A 20,511-nucleotide genomic window follows, 5' to 3' on the forward strand; every position below is an offset into this window, starting at 1 on the left:
GAGCCGAACTGAAGGGCTGGATTTGGGTTGAGACACTGCAACTTGACGCTCCTTGGAGAGGCAGGTTCCCGGGCACAGTGCCCGCTGCAGCCCTGAGAGCACTGACGCCAGCAGCTCTGCTGGGCTCCTGCCCGCTGGCCTCCAAAGCAGTGGGAGCTGGGCCGCCGCGTCCCTCCGGAGAAGCTAGACCTGGGGACGCGAGTGTCTGCCTTTGGGTGTGGACAGGCCTGGCTGGCGCTTCAGCTACACTCCTGAGAGAGGCACTTAACCTCGTTTGAGTCCATTTCCTCAGCTGTATAAAATGAGAAAGTCGTACTTTCAAGAATTATTGTAAAAATTTAAAGCTCGTTTGTGGAAATTGACAGAATAGTGTGCTATAGGAATTACTTTCCCTCTCTGAGCCCCGTTTCCTCACCTTTAAAAAGGGACATTAATACCTACTTCACAGATGATGGAAAGCCCGCCTTGTCAGCAAGGCACACTATCCTGAGGATCCTCTTCCACGTGTGAGAGCACAGCACGTTAGAGCTCCCTTTGCTCCTAGGACTAGCCTGGCAGGAGCAGGCAGTTTCCTTCTGGATGGGGGCCTGGAGGTCCCTCATGGGCCCCGGCTCCGGAACTCTGCAGAAATGGGCAGGGCCACAGACCTCTGGGGCCCTGGTCTGTACACACTCTTTCACGGACACTCCCACCTTTTGGAAGCCAAGGCTGCCTCTTGCAAAACACACATTCCACTCCTAAGTGCATCTGTGCATTTTCTCTCCCACACCCTCTGGACAGCCATGCCGAGCTGCCAAGGCGGCTGCTGGAGAAGCAACACCTCGTTCGGGGGGAGGGCAATTCCGAGGGCGTTTACAGAACTCTTCTGGCCTCCTCACCACAGTGGGGTTGTTCAGGGCACTCGGCCATGGTCATCTCCCTTTCCTTTTGCGCCCCTTTTGGTAAATAACCTCTTCCCTATTATAAGGAAACCCATTCATGAAGACTTGAAAAATACCTAGTCCCACCCGAGTTGACTGTCACTATTTTACCATTTTCTGTCATACTTTTCCAGTATTCAAAAGCAGAGTTGTTAACAGCGGCCAATACTCCAACATGTTGCCGTGCGCCCATTGCTAACTGAAGTGGGTCCCGAGTGAGGCTGCCACTACGGCTGCGCACCTGCATCTCTGGCTCACACTGTGTCGTGAAAAATCCCTACAAGTGAAATTATTGGGTTAAAGAGTAGGAACACGTAAGGTTTTTTTGATTCCAGAAAAGTTTTTCATGGACATGTTTCAAATATTTGCCAGTTTGATAAGCCAACAATAGTTTTCGTCATAGGTTTACTTTCTGGGTTTTCTGAATACCCTTTAGATGTGTATCTACGATTTGTTCCAGAAGCTTTTTGGCTGTTTTTCTTCAGTGAGTTATCAATATCCTTTGCCCATATTTTAGTTAAGTACTTTTCCATACTGAGTTTTTAAGGTCTTATGGATTGTGTCTATCTGTCAATTGCAAAAATGTTTCCAATTTGTTTTTTTAAGTTTTAGAAGTTTGTTCTTTTATGATTTCTTCTTTCCCTATTTTGCTTAGAAAGTCTTGATACAGAGATCAATTTAATACCCACTAACAAGTATAGAAATTTTTAATGGTTAAACTTACTATGGCATATCGTTATTCCTCCTGAAATTTATTTTGGCTGTGGCAACTTTTCCCCAAATATTTAGATTTTACCCAATTACCTATCTTTACTTACCCATTAAAACAAAATGCCTCCTTTATTATGTAAGTCCATGTATACAAGAGCTTGTGTCGTATTTTTCTTGCCTTGTCATACACTAGTTCCACATTATTCTGTAGCTTCATATTTTAATTTACTAGCAATTTCAGTAGCACCTCCCAAAATAAACACAGGCAGGGCCCATGGAGCGTCCCCATCAGCATGGGGATTACAAAACACTATCTTTAGATGCGTGGCTGCTGACGGTACTGCTGCCATATTCCACTAGGCCTTTTTAAAGTTCAAACCAGGGAAGGGCCTTATGGCTTTCCTAAGACAGGGCATCCTCAGGAATCAGAGCAAAGGAAAGGAAATGGAAGGATTGGCCTGGCTCCTGGCCTTCCCTTCCCTTCCCAGGCAGACCAACCCTTCTGAGCCTAGAGCTAGAGAATGGCTTCCAGTCAGCTCAGGCATTGCTTTGGCTGGACTGAGGAGGGGCGCGGCCAGGGCGCGACGACTGATGGACTCTCAGCACCACTGCAGTGTGTGCTAGTGCGCCTTTCTTGCTAGAAAAAGTCCACTGCAGTTAAGCTCATCTGATAATTGTGTGCGGAAGCCACTTGCCCATCACTGAACTGAAATGTGTATTTCAGCAACTACACTTTGAGTAGCTCTGGGCTCTGTACAAGCACTTAATTCTTCACTTTATTCCCCACACCTCAATTTGTAAGGCCTGGTGTGTGTGTGGGAAGGAGGGGGCATGTGCAGAAGACAGGAGCCCAAGAACGGAATGAGTCCATGTTCTGGAGGTTTACTTTTCAAGTGAGGGGAAAAACCACCATCTAGATTTCCTTCCAAACTCAACCCGGAGGAAAAATCCCAGCTCACTGAGAAAACTTCATAACCCTCTTCTTAGCTGGAGAGGACACAGCCCTGACCGCCAGCCCCTTTCCACCAGGAAGGAAAAGGAAAAGCACTCTCATCCCACCACTGCACCGAACTGATTTTAGATGCCAACAAGAGGCTGGCAATCTTTGGGAAGGCCACTAGGGCCTCCTTCAAAGTGAGGCGGCTGGTCCATCGCTTCCCTGAATATAAACAGGAACCAGAGAGAAAACACACTGAAAGGAGGCGAAAGGCATGAGCAGTCTGCCCTAATCAGACTCCTCTGTAAGAGCCAGACAGGATCATCAGGAATCATGTTAGTCTAAGCCAGTGGTTCTCAACCTTCCTAATGCCGCGACCCTTTAATACAGTTCCTCATGTTGTGGTGAGCCCCAATTTCATTGCTACAAATTGAACATAATTAAAGCATAGTGAGTAATCAGAAAAACAATATGTAATTATATGTGTTTTCTGATGGTCTTAGGCAACCCCTGTGAAAGGGTTGTTCGACCCCCAAAGGGGTTGCGACCCACAGGTTGAGAACCGCTGGTCTAAGCCTTCCACCTCCCCCAAATCTGGCAGAGGGGAGTCAGGCTATAAGGGGGCAGTGGTCTGGGAAAGGGCATGTGCGCCATGATCCTGGATCCTGGATCCCCAGATGACTCACCTGACATCCTTTCGGAAACCTTAGACTTATGTGTCTCAGGTGCTTTATAAACACTTCCTGTGTAAAGCCTACCACTAATGGAAATAGCAGTCTTCTGATTTCACAGATGAGAAAAAGGAAACTGATTTCACCCTCCTGACACGGGTAACCCAGCAGCGGCACCTGACAGTTCAGCTGGTCTCTTTTGCCTTAATCACTGCCAACCTGAGAGGTGGCAGCCACCCATTCAGCACAGAGCTCAAACTTACTTCTTATTCCTCATGGGAACCCAGCCATTTGCTGAGGTCAGACTTATTTAGGGAGTGGCCGTGAAGGCTCGTTTGCTTTTGCCTGAAATACTGGGACCCCAAAGGCAATTAAGCTTGGTGAGCGGGAGAGTCTGGGTCCTACACTATCTGGACTTTCCAAAGCATAGGAACTGCTATCCAATATCATGCTGGAAGAGCTTCCAGGGGGTAAATCTTGCCCAAGAATAAAGCCAGCTTTTTTATTGTTTTTTCCAGAACTGTCAACCAAGTAAACAAATTTATTAAACGCAACAGCAGGTGACCTTCCAAATAAAAGACCATCCAAAGAAATAATGTAGACAAAGACAAAAAATGTGTGTAACAAGTTAATAAAAATATTCAGTGGGCCATTTGGAGAGCATAACAGTGCAGAGAATACAAACAAAAGTTTTGATTTCGGTCAACAAGTTTGTACAACCTCAAGAAACACACTGATCACAAACCAAGAGGAATCCACAAAGGTGGAGGGTCACGTGAGTAGTGGACTCATCACCTCAGCGGGGTAAGGCAGGGTGTCTGTAAGACCAACTCACCCAAGCCCCCTTTGCCTACTGCTTCAAATTCCCCCTTTGAAACCTAGAATCATTCATTAGTGCAACGGGTACAAGCAATTAATCCCAGACTCTGGGCTGGGACCAGGTCAGAGGGAAGACACTTCTCCCAGAATAAATGTGTGCTGGGGGAACCCCAGCAGCTGAACGGCTTCCTTTGGCAATATCCAAGACCTGTGCTGGAAGTGGGGAGGGAGTGGGCAGTGGAAGCGGGAAGTGCGAGAGTAGGCTGAGCTTCCAAGAGCAGGGAGGACGTGATGCCCAGCACCTGATCTGAAACAGCACCTGATGGCCACTCAAAGCCATTGGAACCATCTCGGTTGCTGAACCAGAGCTCAAGCATGTTTTGTCCCTCAGTACGGAAAACACCTCTAGAGCCGCCCTGATAGGCAGGCCAGTCCAGGTTACACTAAATAAATGCCACAATTACAGGTTCCCATAGGAATCAGCTGCAGGGAGGGGTGGGAACCCCCCAGTACGATTCAGAAAAACAGACTGGAGAACGAGGGGGCAATTGCACATGTCCTCAAATGCGTCCCAAAGTACACTTGACAAATCACTATGTGATGACTTGTGCAGAGTCCTTTCAGCTGGCATCCGTTACCAAGACGGTTAAGTCCTCACTAACCAGAGACGCAAGGAAAATGGAAACACAGGCAGCTAACAAAACCAACCTGGTAGCATCCTCCAGCCTCACCTTGTAATTGTGTAATTGGGTCTACTTCTGGGCTGCATTGCACTGAAGACAGTCAGTGCAGCATACATACAGTGCTAAGTACAGATCTGCTTTCGTTTTTAAGCTTTTAGACCCAAGTCCTTATCCCAGTAACTTCCCACCTCTGTTTAACACAATTTGGCCTAGTCTAATATATGAGGCCACCTGAACTGTGGAGTCCCACTCCTGGGCGCCCAGTACTGTTTCAGAGACCAACTAATACTGTGTGGCATTGAGAGCAATGCCTGTACATCTTCAACTGGATTTCCTCGGCCTGGGAGCTTGGCTGAAATTTGGATCTTCACTCAGCTCTAGATTTTTCTTACCAAAATTCAGTATGGAGTCTTGGAACCAACTCATACAGGCGGGTGCATTCAGCATGGATGAGGGGGCACTGCTGAGGCCTCATTACAGGAGGCGGGATTAACGATATATTCAAATGTGCAGGGACGGGGAAGAGCAGCTCCATGAAGTAACACCATCTCATATAGCTTTCTAACTGCTAAAGAAACAGCACAGCAGCTCACAAAACCACTTGCCAAAACCAGCTCATTTTAATTCAGTTTGTAGCTGCCCTCAGGTATTTGCCTATTTTCAAAATGGCATCCGCATCCTGCCCGCTCCACACCCGCCCCCTGTTGGAGGGAAGGCTGCCCTGGCTTGGCTGAGGGGCCTGCATTTGGCCTCTTCCACACCATTCCTGCTTACCAAGCAGCAAACCTATTTCTAGGGTAAGAGAAAGGGGTGTTTCATTTCCCAGAAGAGTAACAAGGCCCCGCACTCCCAGCTCGGGTCCCTCTGCGGGAAGCCTGCTTCCGTGGGCACGAGGGTGTCGAGCACCGGCCGAGCCACTACAGAACTTCCGTCAGGGACACAAACTTGGAGGGAACTTGGAAGTCCCTCCCCGATGGCTCCCTTTTCTGGTTCTCATTTGCATTTTTGTAATAATTATCATTAAAAGTATAATTGAAAACTTTAAAAAATGGTTCTTCAGTGGGCCTAGGGAAGCTGAACAATTAAAAACAAAACCCACCCGCTCTAGTCCACCTAACGCAGGCGATGCCTTCTTGGCGGCTGGGGAGGGGGCAGTCCTCCGGTCCTCAGGACGCTGGGCCTCCCTCTCCTGTGCACTGGCGAGGACACCTGCCCCCTCTGCCCAATTCAGAACTGGGAACCACAGGAGGTCGCAGACAGTTGGATGAGAAGGTGGTCTCTCAGGTTGGGCATCCTGACTACAACTGAACCCACAGAACCAGCTGGGGTCCCTAGAAACTACACAAGGACCTTGTGTCAGGCTAAAGGACGCAGACACCTGGCCCGAGACCCCACCCTCTCCAGCTTTCCAGCAGTATTGCTGACCACCCACCCTCTAGAGGCAACAAATGTCAAACTCCAATTACATTCCCTGTCAATGTCAATTTCAGAAAAACATCGACTGCAGAAACCCTTCAAATAACCATCTGTCAAGAGGGGAGTCTGAATCCGTGAGGGGAGTCACGGACCTCGGAACAAGCACTTGCTGCCAGGCTGAGAAACGTGCCTGGAAGGAGGTGGGGCAGCCAGGGAGAACACGCCAAACGCTCCACAGACAAACTTGCTACCTCAAAAATATAAGTGTTTTATACGTTTATTTAAAAGATTCCCTTTTCCATCTGTTCCAAAGTTCCTGCCGCCACCCTTCCAGCACAGGCCGGAGGACATGGTTTCAAGGGGAAAAGGACAAGCCCTCCACTGAAGCGAGGTAGGACAGTCAGCTCCTGGGCAGCGTCCAAAGCCGGCCTCAGGGAGCGAGCGCAGGAGTCGGGCAACTGGGCCTCCCTCTTGTGAGGAAAGAGCTGAGAAAATTCATCTTCTCTTTAGTGACCATGGTCCACACTCAGATTCAGAAGCCTCCATCCTGATGTTCCCTGGCCCTCGCCTCCCTCCTCTAGGGCCAGTTTTAGCAGGCAAACGGGAATATAGATACATATATGTGTACATATATATTTTAGATAGGTAAAATATACACATATCTTATACATGTACATATATATATTTGGGGGAGGGGAAGGAGGAGAGGGTAATGTAAACCTCAACAGTCATCACATCACCCCAGTGAGCCTGACAGGAACACAGATAATAAATAACACCCGGGGTGAGTGACGACACGGCGCAGCAAGAGGGAAAGGGCACACGTTCACTATTAAATACACTCACGTTCGGCAGAGTTCAGGCCAGCCCCAGGCTTCTGCACCTGCCAGACAAGTAAGCTGATGATACTCAAATTCTCTAAGAAAGTATTCAAGCAGAGCTCCAAACCACAGTTTTCCTTCAAGTCCGGTGGCTGCAGGCAGTTTCCGACCACCAGGAACAGAAACTTTGGCTCCAAGGCAAATGAAAAAAAAAAAGTATCTCCACTTACAACATGAAAATACAGAAAATTCATAAAAGAAAAACAGCTATCAAAGACTGCTTCCAGCCAAACTGAGGTAGCACTGCTTTCTCTGCTCTCGATGCTCGGGTGCCGGCTGCTCTAGAACACCGCTCACTGGACTGGCCGGGGCCACATGCTGGTGGCACACTCGACAGGAAACGCAATGCGTCAGAGAGGGAATGAGCAAGAAGTGCGGGAGAGAGGGTTCCGATACACTAGCTGGACGGGGTTGTCACCAGAGGACACATTTGGCTGGCCCTGGCTCTCCAAGGGCTTTAACTCACAGGGAATTAATGCAACATGGTTAACAGTTAACACTGCTAGTCAACTCCGTGTAAATCTTTAAAAATTATCACAACCGCAATTCAACCATGTAAACAGCACCACACCCAGTGCAGACCTGCCCTGAAACAGTTGCACAGCAGATCCGGCACGGGTGTCTAATGTTAGCTCCGCTGACCGCCAGCCCCCCGCTTGGCGCCCTCCCCCACAAACAATCTATTTGTGCAAGAAATGGCAGGCTTATTCTATCTGAAGGCTTATAAAAAAGATACATAACATGTAGCCAGGTTCAAATATTTTGGGGGATGCCCCCAAAAAGGAAATAACCAAAATAACCAAAAAGTGAAGAAAGTGCCTAAAACATGATACAGCATTTTAGAGCCCTTTCAGATACAAGGCAGAGAAAGGTGTAAAGTAGAAAATATCCGGATCTTCGGTAATTTCCAGAAAGGTCCATTCCTCGGCTGGCTCCAGGGCAGCGCAGCCCTGGGACAGAGCACTAAGTCTGCTCCTGGGGACACAAGCCCAAGGGCCCTGAGCTGCGCACACCGCCCCCGGCCCCCTCCCTCTTCCTCCGCTCCATCTCCCACTCCACAAAGGTATCGAAGAGACTCGGCCAGGCTTCATCTTCGCTGTAGTTGCTGAGGTCGGGGCCAATCACCTGAGTGAAGTTAAGGAACATATTCCAAGTGTCCCGGGAGATGCCCTTGACCCCCGAGGGGTTCTCTGTTAGGAAGTGTAGCCACTGGTCCAACACTGGCGGGTTGTTCTGGGTAAAGACTAGCTTCCACAGGGCAATGGCTATTTCCCGATGCAGTGACCGCTGCCCTTCTTCAGAGTCCAGGCCAAACTGAAATGTAAACCGGTACAGATCCTTGAATTTGTCCTCTTGCTTGGCTTCTGTCAAGAGGCTGGGGAACCGTGCACAGATCCCGTCAATGCTGTCTGCACTTATTGCTTTGCAGCCATCAAAAAACTCCTTCCTGCAACAGGAAGTAGGGGCACAATTAATCACTGTCAACAAGAATCATTTCCTGTGAGGCAACAGCGTGGAGATTAGCACCATGCAGCTGGGTGGCTGGGTGGGAATGCCGACTCCTCCACCTGGGAAGTGCTGAGACTACACGACTGTCTTCAGGGTGTGGGTGAGGACAAGTTAATATGCCAACCGCTTCTAACAGCGCCTGCCTATCCGCTCATTTGTTCCCCTTCCCAAAGCCAAGTGTCAGCTCCAGGCCCTGCTCCCCATTCTGCAACAGTGACTGTGCCGCACTCTCCTCCCCGAGGGGCCCTTCCTGCTCTCCTGTGCTCTGCGGGCTGTTTCTTGGTAACTGCCAAGAAACCAAAGATTCTGGATGAACCTGGGTAACTCCCACCAGTGATCAAAATTTTCTCTTAAGAAACAAAAATTGTGTATGTTTCTAAACATCTGTATAACACTTTTAGCTCACAATATGGCCCACACTGATCACCAACTCAGAGACTGCTGTATCCACTAGAGAGAAAAGGCCTCTGAGGTCTGCTGGGTAACCTACCCTACCCCAGGGCTAGAGGTTACATGAGGAGTTCTCAAAGTAAATTCTTATTTACCCCCAGCACGCTGCAAACCACACCCTGGGGTAATCCTGCCATGCCCTCCCCCCAAACACCCTCCATGGAGATGTACGACTGTGAGATGCCAACTACTGCTTGATCCCGGGCCAGCTAGGCACTGTGTGGAGGGGTAACTTGCCTCATGCAGTGACGGGCACATCCCAGGGGCCCTCCCAGTGCCTGGCATGCCAGGCGTACAGCAGTAGAGAGGGAGGAAGGGAGTGGATGACAAGAGGGAGCGGAGGGTCTGCAGCAGCAGTGAGGCTGGGCCGCAACGTGGCAAGAGGGCTCAGCATGGATTATGCCCTGTTTAACTTTAGTCAAGGAGGGTCGGCGCCAAGTTATTCAGAGGCTGAACAGCTTTAGAGAAATTTGACAGAGAAAGACCCAAACTCTATGAAGCCAACCCAGTTCTACCCTAACGGACCACTGCCCCAGGTGCGCTCCCTCCTCTGCTCACCTGGAAAAGTACTGGTGACTAACCTGGTGAATTTGCACATGGTAGCAGCCTGGAACTTCCAAGCCAAGAGCAGCACTCGAAATTCCGTGGGGTCAACACAGAGGTCATTGCAAAAGCGCTCCATGCCTTCCTCCAAAATTGCATCCTCCCGCTCATCCTTGTAGCGCCTGAACAGTTCCTCCAACCTCTGCAAGGAAGACTCCTCGGCACTGGACTTGGGCTCCCTCCCAGCATCTCCCGAGGACGTGGGCAGCTGGCAGGCTTCCGTGGCAGCCTCTGCCTTCTTGGTCCCATTGACGAGGATATCCCCACCTGGCTTGCCACAGGCCGGCGGCTGTTCCTCGCGGTGGCCTGCACCTCGCCTGCTGTGTGACTTGCTGCTGGGGTCACGGTCTCCATTCTTGCTGCCCAGGGTTGATGAGGGATTCTTGCACTTGGTGACACACTGGCCCATGGTACTGGTGGCCTGGCCTCTAGAGCGGTCCCCTCTGGATCAGAAGTCCTCGCTGCCACCGGCCCTTGAATCTCAACATGCCATCAGCCAGAGGAGCCAGCCAACCTGGGAAGAAATGAGAGAGCACTCACCGCTGGATAGAGACAGGACATGCAAGCTCTCTCCACGGACTGGACAGCACACTGAGCCACCACAAACCAGGAGAGACTCCAAGTTCACCACCACCTCCCTTGTAAGCCCGCTCTATCCCTTCACCTTGGAAATGCAGTGGCTAGAGCACATATGGAGACCCAATAAAGACAATTCCTAACATTCTTATAGCAGCACAGTTTACCAAGAAGAGGTGGCTCATGTGCAGAATGCATCCAGGAAATCTACAGTTTGCCAGAAATATTCCAAAGGAAATGCATCTTGCCCACTGGCCATCACTTGAGAGAGTTATTTGGACTCAAGTGAAGCCAGCAGGGGCACATACAAGGTCCATCTTCTGGTCTCTAATGCTAAAACCCTGATTTCCTTTTCAAGTAGGGAGAAGGGGTGGCCACACCCACACCCCTACAGTTTCAGAGTGGCCTACGGACGAGGTGAAGGGTTTTCACAGTTAAGACTGCAAGCAGAGTCCTAGCCAAACAGCAAAGTACAATGTGTGTCTGGTCTCTTCAGTGTCCTTTCTGGGACTCTCCCATGGAACAGGTGAAACGTCCTCTCTCCCGCCTTAGTCCAGGCGAAGTGCCCAGGCCCCGCCCCAGGTCCTCTGCCCGGTGGTATGGAGGAAAGTGGGGCCACGTTCACTAAATATGAATGCTGGTAGGCTGCATTCAAGAGGCTGTCTCCACCTTAAAGGAGGGCAGATTTACCCAAATCCAATCTCTAAATGGAAGGACAGCTGCTACATGAAAGAGAGAAGTCTGCATGGAAACAGCAAACTCACCGTGGTGGTTCATTACCTACACTAGAGGCCCAATGCACGAAATTGTGCAAGGGCCTTGGCCCCGGACCCGCCCGCTGCTGCCACCACCGCGGCCGGGGGCCTCTGCTGCCTCTGCCTTGGCCCCCGATAATTAAAAAGGTGTTTTTAAAGAATTGCTAGAAATTTCTGGGCCAGGAGTGAGGTGATTTCTCTGAAGACCTTGCCTACTTAGGACTCTTACTTTCAACTAGTCCACTGGAAGATCCATCTACAATTTAGCACAGGCCCCCGACTTACGATGGTGCAAAGCAATATGTATAAGAAATGACATGAGATAACACCTTGCTATATAACAGGCTTTGTGTTAGATGGTTCTGTGGACTCCCGGAATGTTCTGAGCACGTTCAGGGCAGGCCACGCCAGGCTAAGCTACGATGCTTGGTAGGGTAGGTGAACTAAATGCATTTAGACATGATATTTTCAGTGTGCAAAGGGTTTATCGGGACATAACCCATGGTAAGTGCAGGAGCATCTGTACTCGGAAAATATCACCACCTGCTACCATAGCTGCGGCCACGGAAGGCACAGTGCTCACAGGACTTAGCCACGAGCCAGAGTCTAACGGGGAGGTGGGCCAGCCAGGTCCGTGCCCTGCCTCCGCTCTAGGAGAGCTCATGGACCTCCGGGTCCACATTCCAGCTCCGGAGGACGCAGTGGGGCAGAGGTGCTTTTCTGAGGCTGGAGCTTCGCGCTGTACCGAAGGGACTATAGCTTCCTCCGAAAAGCGCCCGGAGAACTCCACTTCTCTTCAAAAGGAGCTCTGAGGCCGCAGGACGTGCATGTTTAAAATGGAGACCAGAGTCATTCCTGCAGTTCCTGGAGACTCTGGGTCAGGGCGTGTCCCATTCTCCGCCCCCAAGAGGACAGAGGAACAGAGACTTGTCTACACACGCCCGCAAAGCCTCCCAGTTCCCCGGCTTCAAAATCGCATGGAAACCACAACAAGGGTTTAGTGTGGAAAATGACAGACCGCGTAAGTATTTTTAAGTCTTTTTATGCTTTGAGAATAGTGTAGCTACTAAGACATAAGCACAGCCTATTAAACATTTAAAAGGGAAAGGGCTAATTCCTGGAAGACCTGCATTCAAGAGAAGCACCTATTCAAGCTGAATTACCTCAAAACAGCAGGACTATGCCATGGGAGAGCCTGATGTCCAGATTGTTCCTAAAGGCTAGAGCACTGACAGACACAAAAGGCCCACACTCCCCCCGCTCACAGCCTGCCCTGCCGGCTCCAAATTCCCCGGAGCACTGACTCACCAGGCGCTGCTCCCGCCTGCGCAGGGACCCCCAGGTACCAAGAGGCTGAGAGGGTTTCCTGGCCTCCATCTGACCCACTTACTCCAGGCCCCACCCTCACCCCCACCAAACAGACGCTTCACTGCACAGCTTCCTCTAAACCTGGCGCCAGGCCTTCAGGTAGGAGGGGCAAAACAGGAGGCCTCCCAAAGAGGTCCAAACCACTGACCCACCCAGCCCTCCAAGTTAAGAGCACCTCTGATGATCTGACATGGCAGAATCAGCTGAAACCTGAAGGCTTTAACATGCCGAACAGATGAGGAAAAGGAAAATCAAATCAGCACAAGCCAGCCTCACATCCCTTCTTCCATTCTGTCTTCCAGGCGGAGGGTGAGGACACCCTCACCCCGATTATTCACTGCGCTCCTTCCTGTTACGGCTTCCTTTCTTCAGGAACCAGTGCTGCTCTCAGAGCCTGCCCGGGCTGCTGCGGGGCCCAGCCCCGCGTCCCTGGCAGACCATACTTCCTTTAGGTGTTTTATAGCTGAAAATTTCCCCAAGCTGTTGGCGAAAAGCTAATCATAGTTATCAATTACTGACCACTGGCTATCGTGCCAGGCACTATGCTGATAAGCACTTTATGGACATTAAAACTCATATCCTCACCACAACCCACTTAAAGACAGGGAAACTTAGGCGCAAAGCAAATCACCCAAGATCACAAGCACAGAACTTGATAGGTGTGGCTTGAGAAACCATGACCCCTACCACCAGGCCACACTGCTGTGCCCCCATGTCAGTGCATCTAGGGAAATACCCCCAGCAGATAGGCTCCAAGCGCGGGAGTGTTACCACGGCAACTACAGAGCAGCATCTTTCCGCCAGCCAGCCAGCCACTGGAAAGGGAGCATGTGGCCTGTGCCCACTGTGCTAAACGGGCATCCTAGCCACGGTCCTCTCCCAGGCAAGCCCTGCCACAGTGATGCAGGTAGCCAGATGCCCTCGGGCTCAGCTTCCCCAGAGGTGGGGACAGAGTGAGCCCATCAGCATGGCTCAGAGCTCCAAAGCCCAGCTCTGTCATCGCTTTTTGACCCTGAATTTCCTCAGCCTGCAAAATGTTCATCGGCCTCACTGTAAGGAAATGCAGACAAAGAGACCTGTCACACACCGCCCCTCTCAAAGCACTTGGGATGACAGCTATAAACAGCCAAGCAGTATCTGGCTAACCTAACAGAAGCCCTGGCTTGTCCCACCTGGACAATGGGCTCCATCCAGCCCTCTGCTTCCCAGGCCCAGCCAGGACACTGACCCCTGCCTCGACCCACGCACTTGGGTCTTGTTCAAAAACAGTCTCAAACCACAGCACTGATGCTGCTCCAAGGCACCGCTGCCCAGGCATACCTGGGGGACCAGGTTCTCCATGGAGTAGGACAAGCGAGGTGTTTGCTGTGCCCTGTGACAGCCTAATCACTGGTCACTCCCTGTCCAGTGGGGTGAGCTTCCAGCCAGCTCCAATTCCTTCCCTTTCCCCGTGGGCAGCTCCAGGATTTCCAGCCACTGTTTGTACTTTTAACGGCACTCCTTCCCAGTCTGTCTCCGGCTCCATCTCTGCAGTGTCGGAGGGCACTGCAGGCAGAGGCCTCAGTACAGCATCACTAATGAATATCACTGCGTGTGCTACTACAGTGGTCGGCAAACCGCGGCTTGCGAGCCACATGCGGCTCTTTGGCCCCTTGAGTGTGGCTCTTCCACAAAATACCACGTGTGGGCACGCACGTACAGTGCGATCGAAACTTTGTCGCCCATGCGCAGAAGTCGGTTTTCGGCCTGGGTGAGTCTATTTGAAGAAGTGGCATTAGAAGAAGTGGGGGGTGTCGGTCGGTCCGGCGACGGGAGACGCGGTGCAGGCGGGCCCGCGGGATACGCAGCACGGGGGAGGCGCGTGCGATTCATGCACGGGTTGAGTGAGCCAGTCAGCAGTCTCATTGTGCAGTGGTTAGTGCTAGTCGCGTCCACAAATCATGAGCGGGTGACAAAAGTACCTACTCGAAGCATGAAGTTACCTGTATTTTTCCAACCAGCTGCAAATCCTACAGGTATTTTTGTCATCAATTTCAGAATTGTAATTACTTTGTGTTGGTGGCTCTATTATTATAAAATGAACATTTTTAGCAAAGGCCAGCTTAGGAGTACCCTAATTAAGTTAATAACAATGTACCTACCTATATAGTTTAAGTTTAAAAAATTTGGCTCTCAAAAGAAATTTCAATCGTTGTACTGTTGATATTTGGCTCTGTTGACTAATGAGTTTGCCGACCTCTGTGCTAGTGCACTGTAACACACACATGTAGCTCTGCAGAGTCACTACCCCCATTTCATAGGGAGAGAAATGGAGGCACACCAGGGTCAAGGAGCTTTCGAGGGAGGAACAGGGGTGAATACTCAAGAGGTGAGCGCTAGGGGTAGACAAACCTGGGTCTGGATCAGGGGGACCCCAGCTGTGTGGCTGTGAGCAGGTAAGGAACATTGGACAGCTGGTGCAGTAAATGAGATTATCCTCCATGTCAAAGCCTGTCCAGTGCCTGCTCACAGGGAGTACTCGGCGACCGTCGGCCTTTATTACAGTTGTTCCTATCAAAACGCCAGGGGCAGAGTCATGCCTCCCTGCAGAGCAGTGCCCTCTCGGCAGCCAGCCCAGTTCTGCGGGGGCAGGGGCAGCGCTGCAGGGACCTGGACAGCGCTCTGGTTCTGCAGTGAGTGGCTGTCCCCTGCCTCCACTAAGTGGCAACACTGAGTTGAATGGAGCAGGGACAAGGAGGGTGGGGAGAAAGGAAAGACGAAGAATAAAAACTACCTGGGAAATACTTGCAGACACAGCTGCAGCTGGGGCCACTGAAAGATGGAGGGCAGGAGCTGCTCAGCCTTGGCTGGACCAAGATCAGCCCAGCAGCCCCTCCCTCCTTCCCTGCACATCAGCCTCTCGCCCCCCCCCCCCCACCCCTTCTCCCCATCAGTCTGGCTGCTGTTCCTGGGGTTGGCTCAGCCAGCGGCCTGTCTAGCCCCAGGCCCGGCGCTGGCAGTCCCAGGCTGCAGTCCCTGGGGATGCTCTGGATCAAAGAGGAGTCGGAAGCTGCTTCTGTCTCGGGCAGGCCGTGCAGTGACCATCAGGCTGGTCCCCTGGGGCTTGTGTCTACTGCTAAGGCAGAGTCACCAGTTGGGGAACTGCATAGCCACGCAGGGCTAAGCCACACAGACGCAGTGCGAGTGGAGACAGGAACAGGAGAGGCTAGGTAACGCTGCGGGAGGAAAGGCGAAGGACTGCGAGGAGCACCGCTGTGGGGCGCGGCTGCGCGCTTCACACACACCTCACCTGCACACTCCCCCCACGGAGACTGCGGGAGCGTCCCAGTGGGAAGCGGGTTCTCCGCCCTCAGCCGTCCGTGGGCCAGGAAATGAGACCAGGCCTCAGACGCCACGGCCCCCCAGGGGGAGGTTTCACACAGAAGGTTTTGCCTGTTCTGGTCCTTCAATGACGAGCATTAAGTGGAAAGGAAGGCCTTTGCCCATCTGGCTGATCCATGTTGAGAGGAGACTTTAGAATCTGTATCGATAGCAGTATCTTTTAAATTACAAACATGCACTGAGGCGACTGACACATTGCCCCATGTGATCCACTTCACCCCTATGAGGAGTAGAATAGAATCTTCATTTCACAGAGGGGGAAGCAGAACAGAGGCAGGGATGTGGCCCGGAGGCCCGTCTCTAAAGGAAAAGGGATCCCGCCCAGGCCGGAGTCCAGCCGCTCCCCATCACTGCCTGGGGAGATGACAATGGTACCATATCAACACCTAGAGTTCTCCAGAGGCAGCAGGAAGGGTCAACTCCCAGGAAGCCTTCAGTTCTGGTGTGGGATCGCCCTGAGCAGTGTGTGCCCGTGAACCAGTCACTTACCCTGAGCTTCTGGGCCCGAGAGTAAAATAAGGGACCTGGACTGTCCCCCCACGTCTAATACTGTGGGACGTCACACCCAGCGAGGCTGCAGTTCTAGTCTGCACGTCTGCTGTGGAAGCACTTTCTTCTCACACTCCTGCCCAAGCCCATCAGAGCCGGGGAGAGGCGAGACCAAAAGGGAATGGAAGCAGAGCCGCTCCCGCCTGCACAAGGAGTGGGAGCCTCCCCATGTGCAGCCCCCTCTCTTTTTAACGTGTTCTTACTGTTCCTTACTTTGAATACTTCCAATATACCAACCACTAAGAACATATGTCCAGTTGAGGCCTGAGGGCTGCAGCCAGTGTGGGCTGGCTAGAACAAATACTGCTTGCCAAACACAACCAAGCCAGTACACATGTACTACAAAATTTCCAAATACCAAGGCATAAAGCCTTTTTGGTCTCTGGGCTCCAGAGATTAATCCCACACGACCCAAAATAACCCACAAAGGGCCGCATCACTTTACTGAGCTGCCCTGGGATGGTTTTTGCTGTCACACTGCCCACTTCTGTGCAGACAGCACCACCGAGGGCGCCAGTGTTAGGCAGCCACTCTGCTTCTTCACCACCCTTTTCAGCTCCTTTCACTGGACTTGGGCTCAGTGCGTCATACTGCAAATGGTAGCCTGTTACACTTTGCGTCTCTGGCTGGAGGCTTGGCGCTGTCTCCTGACCTCGCAGATGGCAGCCCAGGCCCAAGGGGAGGTATAAGCTCTTCCTGCCAGTTGGCATGTGGAGGCAGCCACCAGGCTGCGGAAGGTCAGTCCTCAAACACCCACCTACCACATCACTGTCCACTTCCCTGCCATCGTCTCAGGACTGCAGTTGCCGGCAACTGACTGACAAACATTTAACTAGTAAGAAAGGCAAGAAGGGAAATTGTGAAATTAATCAAAGGAGGAGGAAGGAACCCAATACAGAGATGACAAGTGCCTGCATCCACACGGCTTAAAGGGGTACATGAGTGACCAGTGTCTAGATGTGGCTCCCAGAGCCACATTTCCTCTGCGGAGGCCCCAGGTTCACCACAGAGTAACTCATCAATCTCTTAAATGTTTGCTAATTCGTTAAGAAAAAAACCAAATCCATTAAGGCCACATTTGCCAGTTACTTCTCAGAGGGCAGGATGGAAGCCAACTGCGCCAGCCAGAAAGAGGGACAGGAAGCGACCTGCACCATCACAGAGTACCTGCTTTCCACCCCTTCGGGCACGGGCCAGAGCGGGAGCCTCAAGCTTCTCTCCTGCTGCCACGTTCAAATGCGTCCCAGTGACCCACACAGCTCAGAGAACACGAAGCACACAGAAAAGGAAGGGCCCTGGTATCCCACCACCCACAATTAATATTTGGGAGTCTATCGTGCAGTCTCTTTTATGAACACATATGGCTGGCACACAAGAGAGCCATGCATGTACATATTATGCACATGGAACTTTTAACAAAACTGGGGTTGTAGTGTACATTTTTTTTTTCTTTCTTTTTTTTAAATTCTCATCCGAGGATGTTTTTGTTGATTTTTAGAGAGAGAGGGAAGGAGAGCGAGAGAATGAGAAAGAGAAACACTGATGTGAGAGAGAAACATCGACCAGCTGCCTCCCACACATGTCCCCACCAGGGATCGAACCCGTCACCCAGGTATGTGCCCTGATTGGAAATTGAACCTGCTACCCTTTGGTGTACAGGACAATGCTCCAACCAACTAAGCTGCCCATCCAGGGCTGTATATACTATTTTGCAAACTTTTCCATTGACACCTTTCTATTTCAATATTCTCATCTCATACAATGCTTTTAAAAAAAACAGTAATTCGCCTGACTGGCGTGCCTCAGTGGTTGAGCGTCAACCTATGAACTAGGAGGTCACAGTTTGATTCCTGATCAGGGCACATGCCTGGGTTGGGGGCTTGATTCCCAGTGTGGGGCGTGCAGGAGGCAGCCAATCAGTGATTCTCTCTCATCACTGATGTTTCTCTCTCATCAATGATGTTTCTCATCATTGATGATGTCTCTCTCTCTCCCCCTCTCTCTTCCTCTCTGAAATCAATAAAAATATGTATTTTTTTTTAAAAAAGCAGTCATTCAACGGTAGTACTAGCATCACTACTAATGTACCAGCCACTTCATGTAGCCCATAGGCTATTTATAGCCTACTATTCAATCTGTCAAAAATGTGGTACTGCCCTGCAAAGGGGTACACGGCCGCGGAGACTCTGTTCAAACATGTTTAATAGTCACGTAAGTCTTCCACTGAACGGGGGGCACCACAACTTGTCAATTTAATCTCATTGTTGGACAGTTAGCTTGCTTCCAATAAATAGTTCACTCTTATAAACACTGGGATAATAAACAGGAAATGCAGCTAATAAACTGAAACATAATTATCTCCTGAGAATTCCGAGAAGTGGAACTAATGGATCATGCAAAAAAAATTATATATATATTTCAATCTGAATTTTAAAAAAGTAGTGACAACTCATAATGGCAGTGCACTGTAGTATGTATTTCTCCCAACATCTTGTAATACTGGCCACCTAATTAAATTTCTTAAAAAAAAAATCCTTACCCAACGCACAAAAAGATATTATCTTTCAGGAAAAGTTCAAACTGCGGGAGGAGACGGACAACAGGGGAGAAGCCGCTGCTTCACTGCAGATCACATCAGAAGGCTGACAAGCCCAATGGCTCCAAGGATTGCAAGACAGTGTTGGAAAAATGATGGGGCAGGAAGGCTAATAAATCATAAGGACAGCTTCTGTTTATATCTACATTTCCCCAACTTAATCTTGCAAAAGAAAAGCAACCTTCTGTACCCCCCAAAAGAAATGGTGATACCCACCTTGAGGTCTAATGGCTACCAGTCCCCTTACTATACTGCACCAGCCAGAGCCTGAGAGAATCACACACCCAGGAGCACAGGGCGTATGCAATATGGAACTATGGGCCCTGAAAATGGGTAACAGGCTGGCCTAGCTCATCCTAAGGCCCACAGGCTTATTATAGGGCTTCTGAGCCTCAGATTGGAGCCAGGGCTACTCCTGGTGCGGTCAGACTCTGCACCGTCCCAGCATCGGGCTCTGTACTAGAAGATCCCTTTCCCTCACTCTTGGCCAAGTAGTAGGGTGGGGCTCATTATGGACCATGTGACTCAGGCCCCGGCTTCAATGACTGGGTTCAGAATATGCAGGTGACCCAGGCCAGCCGAGTGAATTAAGCACGGCAAGCATAGGAGGTTGGAGCTGCTACAGTCATCTGATCAGAAAGAGCTACCAGGGACAAGAATGCCTTTTGAAGGGTTAAATGGCCCCTTCTTACGGTAGAACCCAAGAATAAAGCACCACCAAGTGACACAGAGACCATGAGTTCCCAAGCATTATTTGCACCCTGAATCCAATTGTACCTGAATCAGACCGAAGCCTCCACATCAGTTTTGTAAGCCAATAAACTCCCCTTCTGCATAAGCCAGATGTCAGGTTTTCTGTCACCACAGAGCCCTCACCAACACACAGGTTCTGTCACCCATGTCTCTTCTACTCATAGAACAAAGGAAGAGAAGATCTGATACCTGGGCATTCTGATTCCCAAACTGGGACCAACTTACTAGATCCTGATTTCAACACATCAGGGAACCCTATCTGTACACTAGGACCAGTGATACCAAACTTGTGCAAACTGCAAAATTCCATTACAACTGCACCATTTGGATGTGCTTTAAAAGACGAGCCACAAAACCTTCCCAATTTCAATTTTTGCAAGCTTAGGCCTCCTTCAGGCAGCTATGTAACAGCACTGAGAGCTGCTTTTGTCTGTTGTGCATGCGTTTGTCATCTTCAGGCTCCCAGGGAGAAACTTCCCCGCACTCGGAGCTGCACGGAAGTCTCTGTGCAATGGCATGAGCCATTTTCCAGCTGAAATAGGTATCTGATATCTCCCCACATCCTATGAAGCTGAAAGACCAGATCTGACCAGAACCTGGCTACCCTCTTCAATTATTATTACTGAAACAATTTCTCTTTGGTTTTAAGCCTGTTTAGAAAGTATTCAGGTTTTGAAGCCAGTGACAGGAAATGCTCACATCTATGTGCCTTTATCGGAAAAACTTTCCCTGTAGGTTAAAACTTGAGGCCCCAGTGAGCTTTGTTGTTGTTTAATAACAGTTACTGACTTCACAAATGGGCGCTCAAATGGCCAAAGGGCACATTAACATGTAAAGATAAGCAGATAATTCAATCAAAATGGAGCTTTATACCTGACAGCTGGCACCATGGCGTTTCAGGCTTGGCAAATAAGACATCAGATCATTCCAGCC

At 50.4% G+C, this 20,511-nt stretch overlaps 1 protein-coding gene across 4 annotated transcripts in view; it reads right to left on the reverse strand.

Annotated features, from left to right (window-relative positions):
* Nucleotides 1-1,454: 1,454 nt before the first annotated feature.
* The window catches only part of DCUN1D3 (defective in cullin neddylation 1 domain containing 3), a 43,209-nt gene continuing 24,152 nt past the window's right edge, over nucleotides 1,455-20,511 (reverse strand). For 3 of the 4 annotated variants that reach the window (XM_059692034.1, XM_059692033.1, XM_059692035.1), the window contains 2 exons: nucleotides 9,579-10,114; nucleotides 1,455-8,485 (listed from right to left, as the gene is read on the reverse strand). In XM_059692034.1, the coding sequence (XP_059548017.1) occupies nucleotides 8,002-8,485; nucleotides 9,579-10,009 (915 nt within the window). In that variant the 5' untranslated portion in view covers nucleotides 10,010-10,114 and the 3' untranslated portion in view covers nucleotides 1,455-8,001. The remainder of the gene's footprint in view (nucleotides 8,486-9,578; nucleotides 10,115-20,511) is intronic. The other variant, XM_059692032.1, reaches the window with a different exon arrangement.

This window comes from Myotis daubentonii, chromosome 4, assembly GCF_963259705.1.
Source record: "Myotis daubentonii chromosome 4, mMyoDau2.1, whole genome shotgun sequence".
NCBI classification, from domain to species: Eukaryota; Metazoa; Chordata; class Mammalia; order Chiroptera; family Vespertilionidae; genus Myotis; species Myotis daubentonii.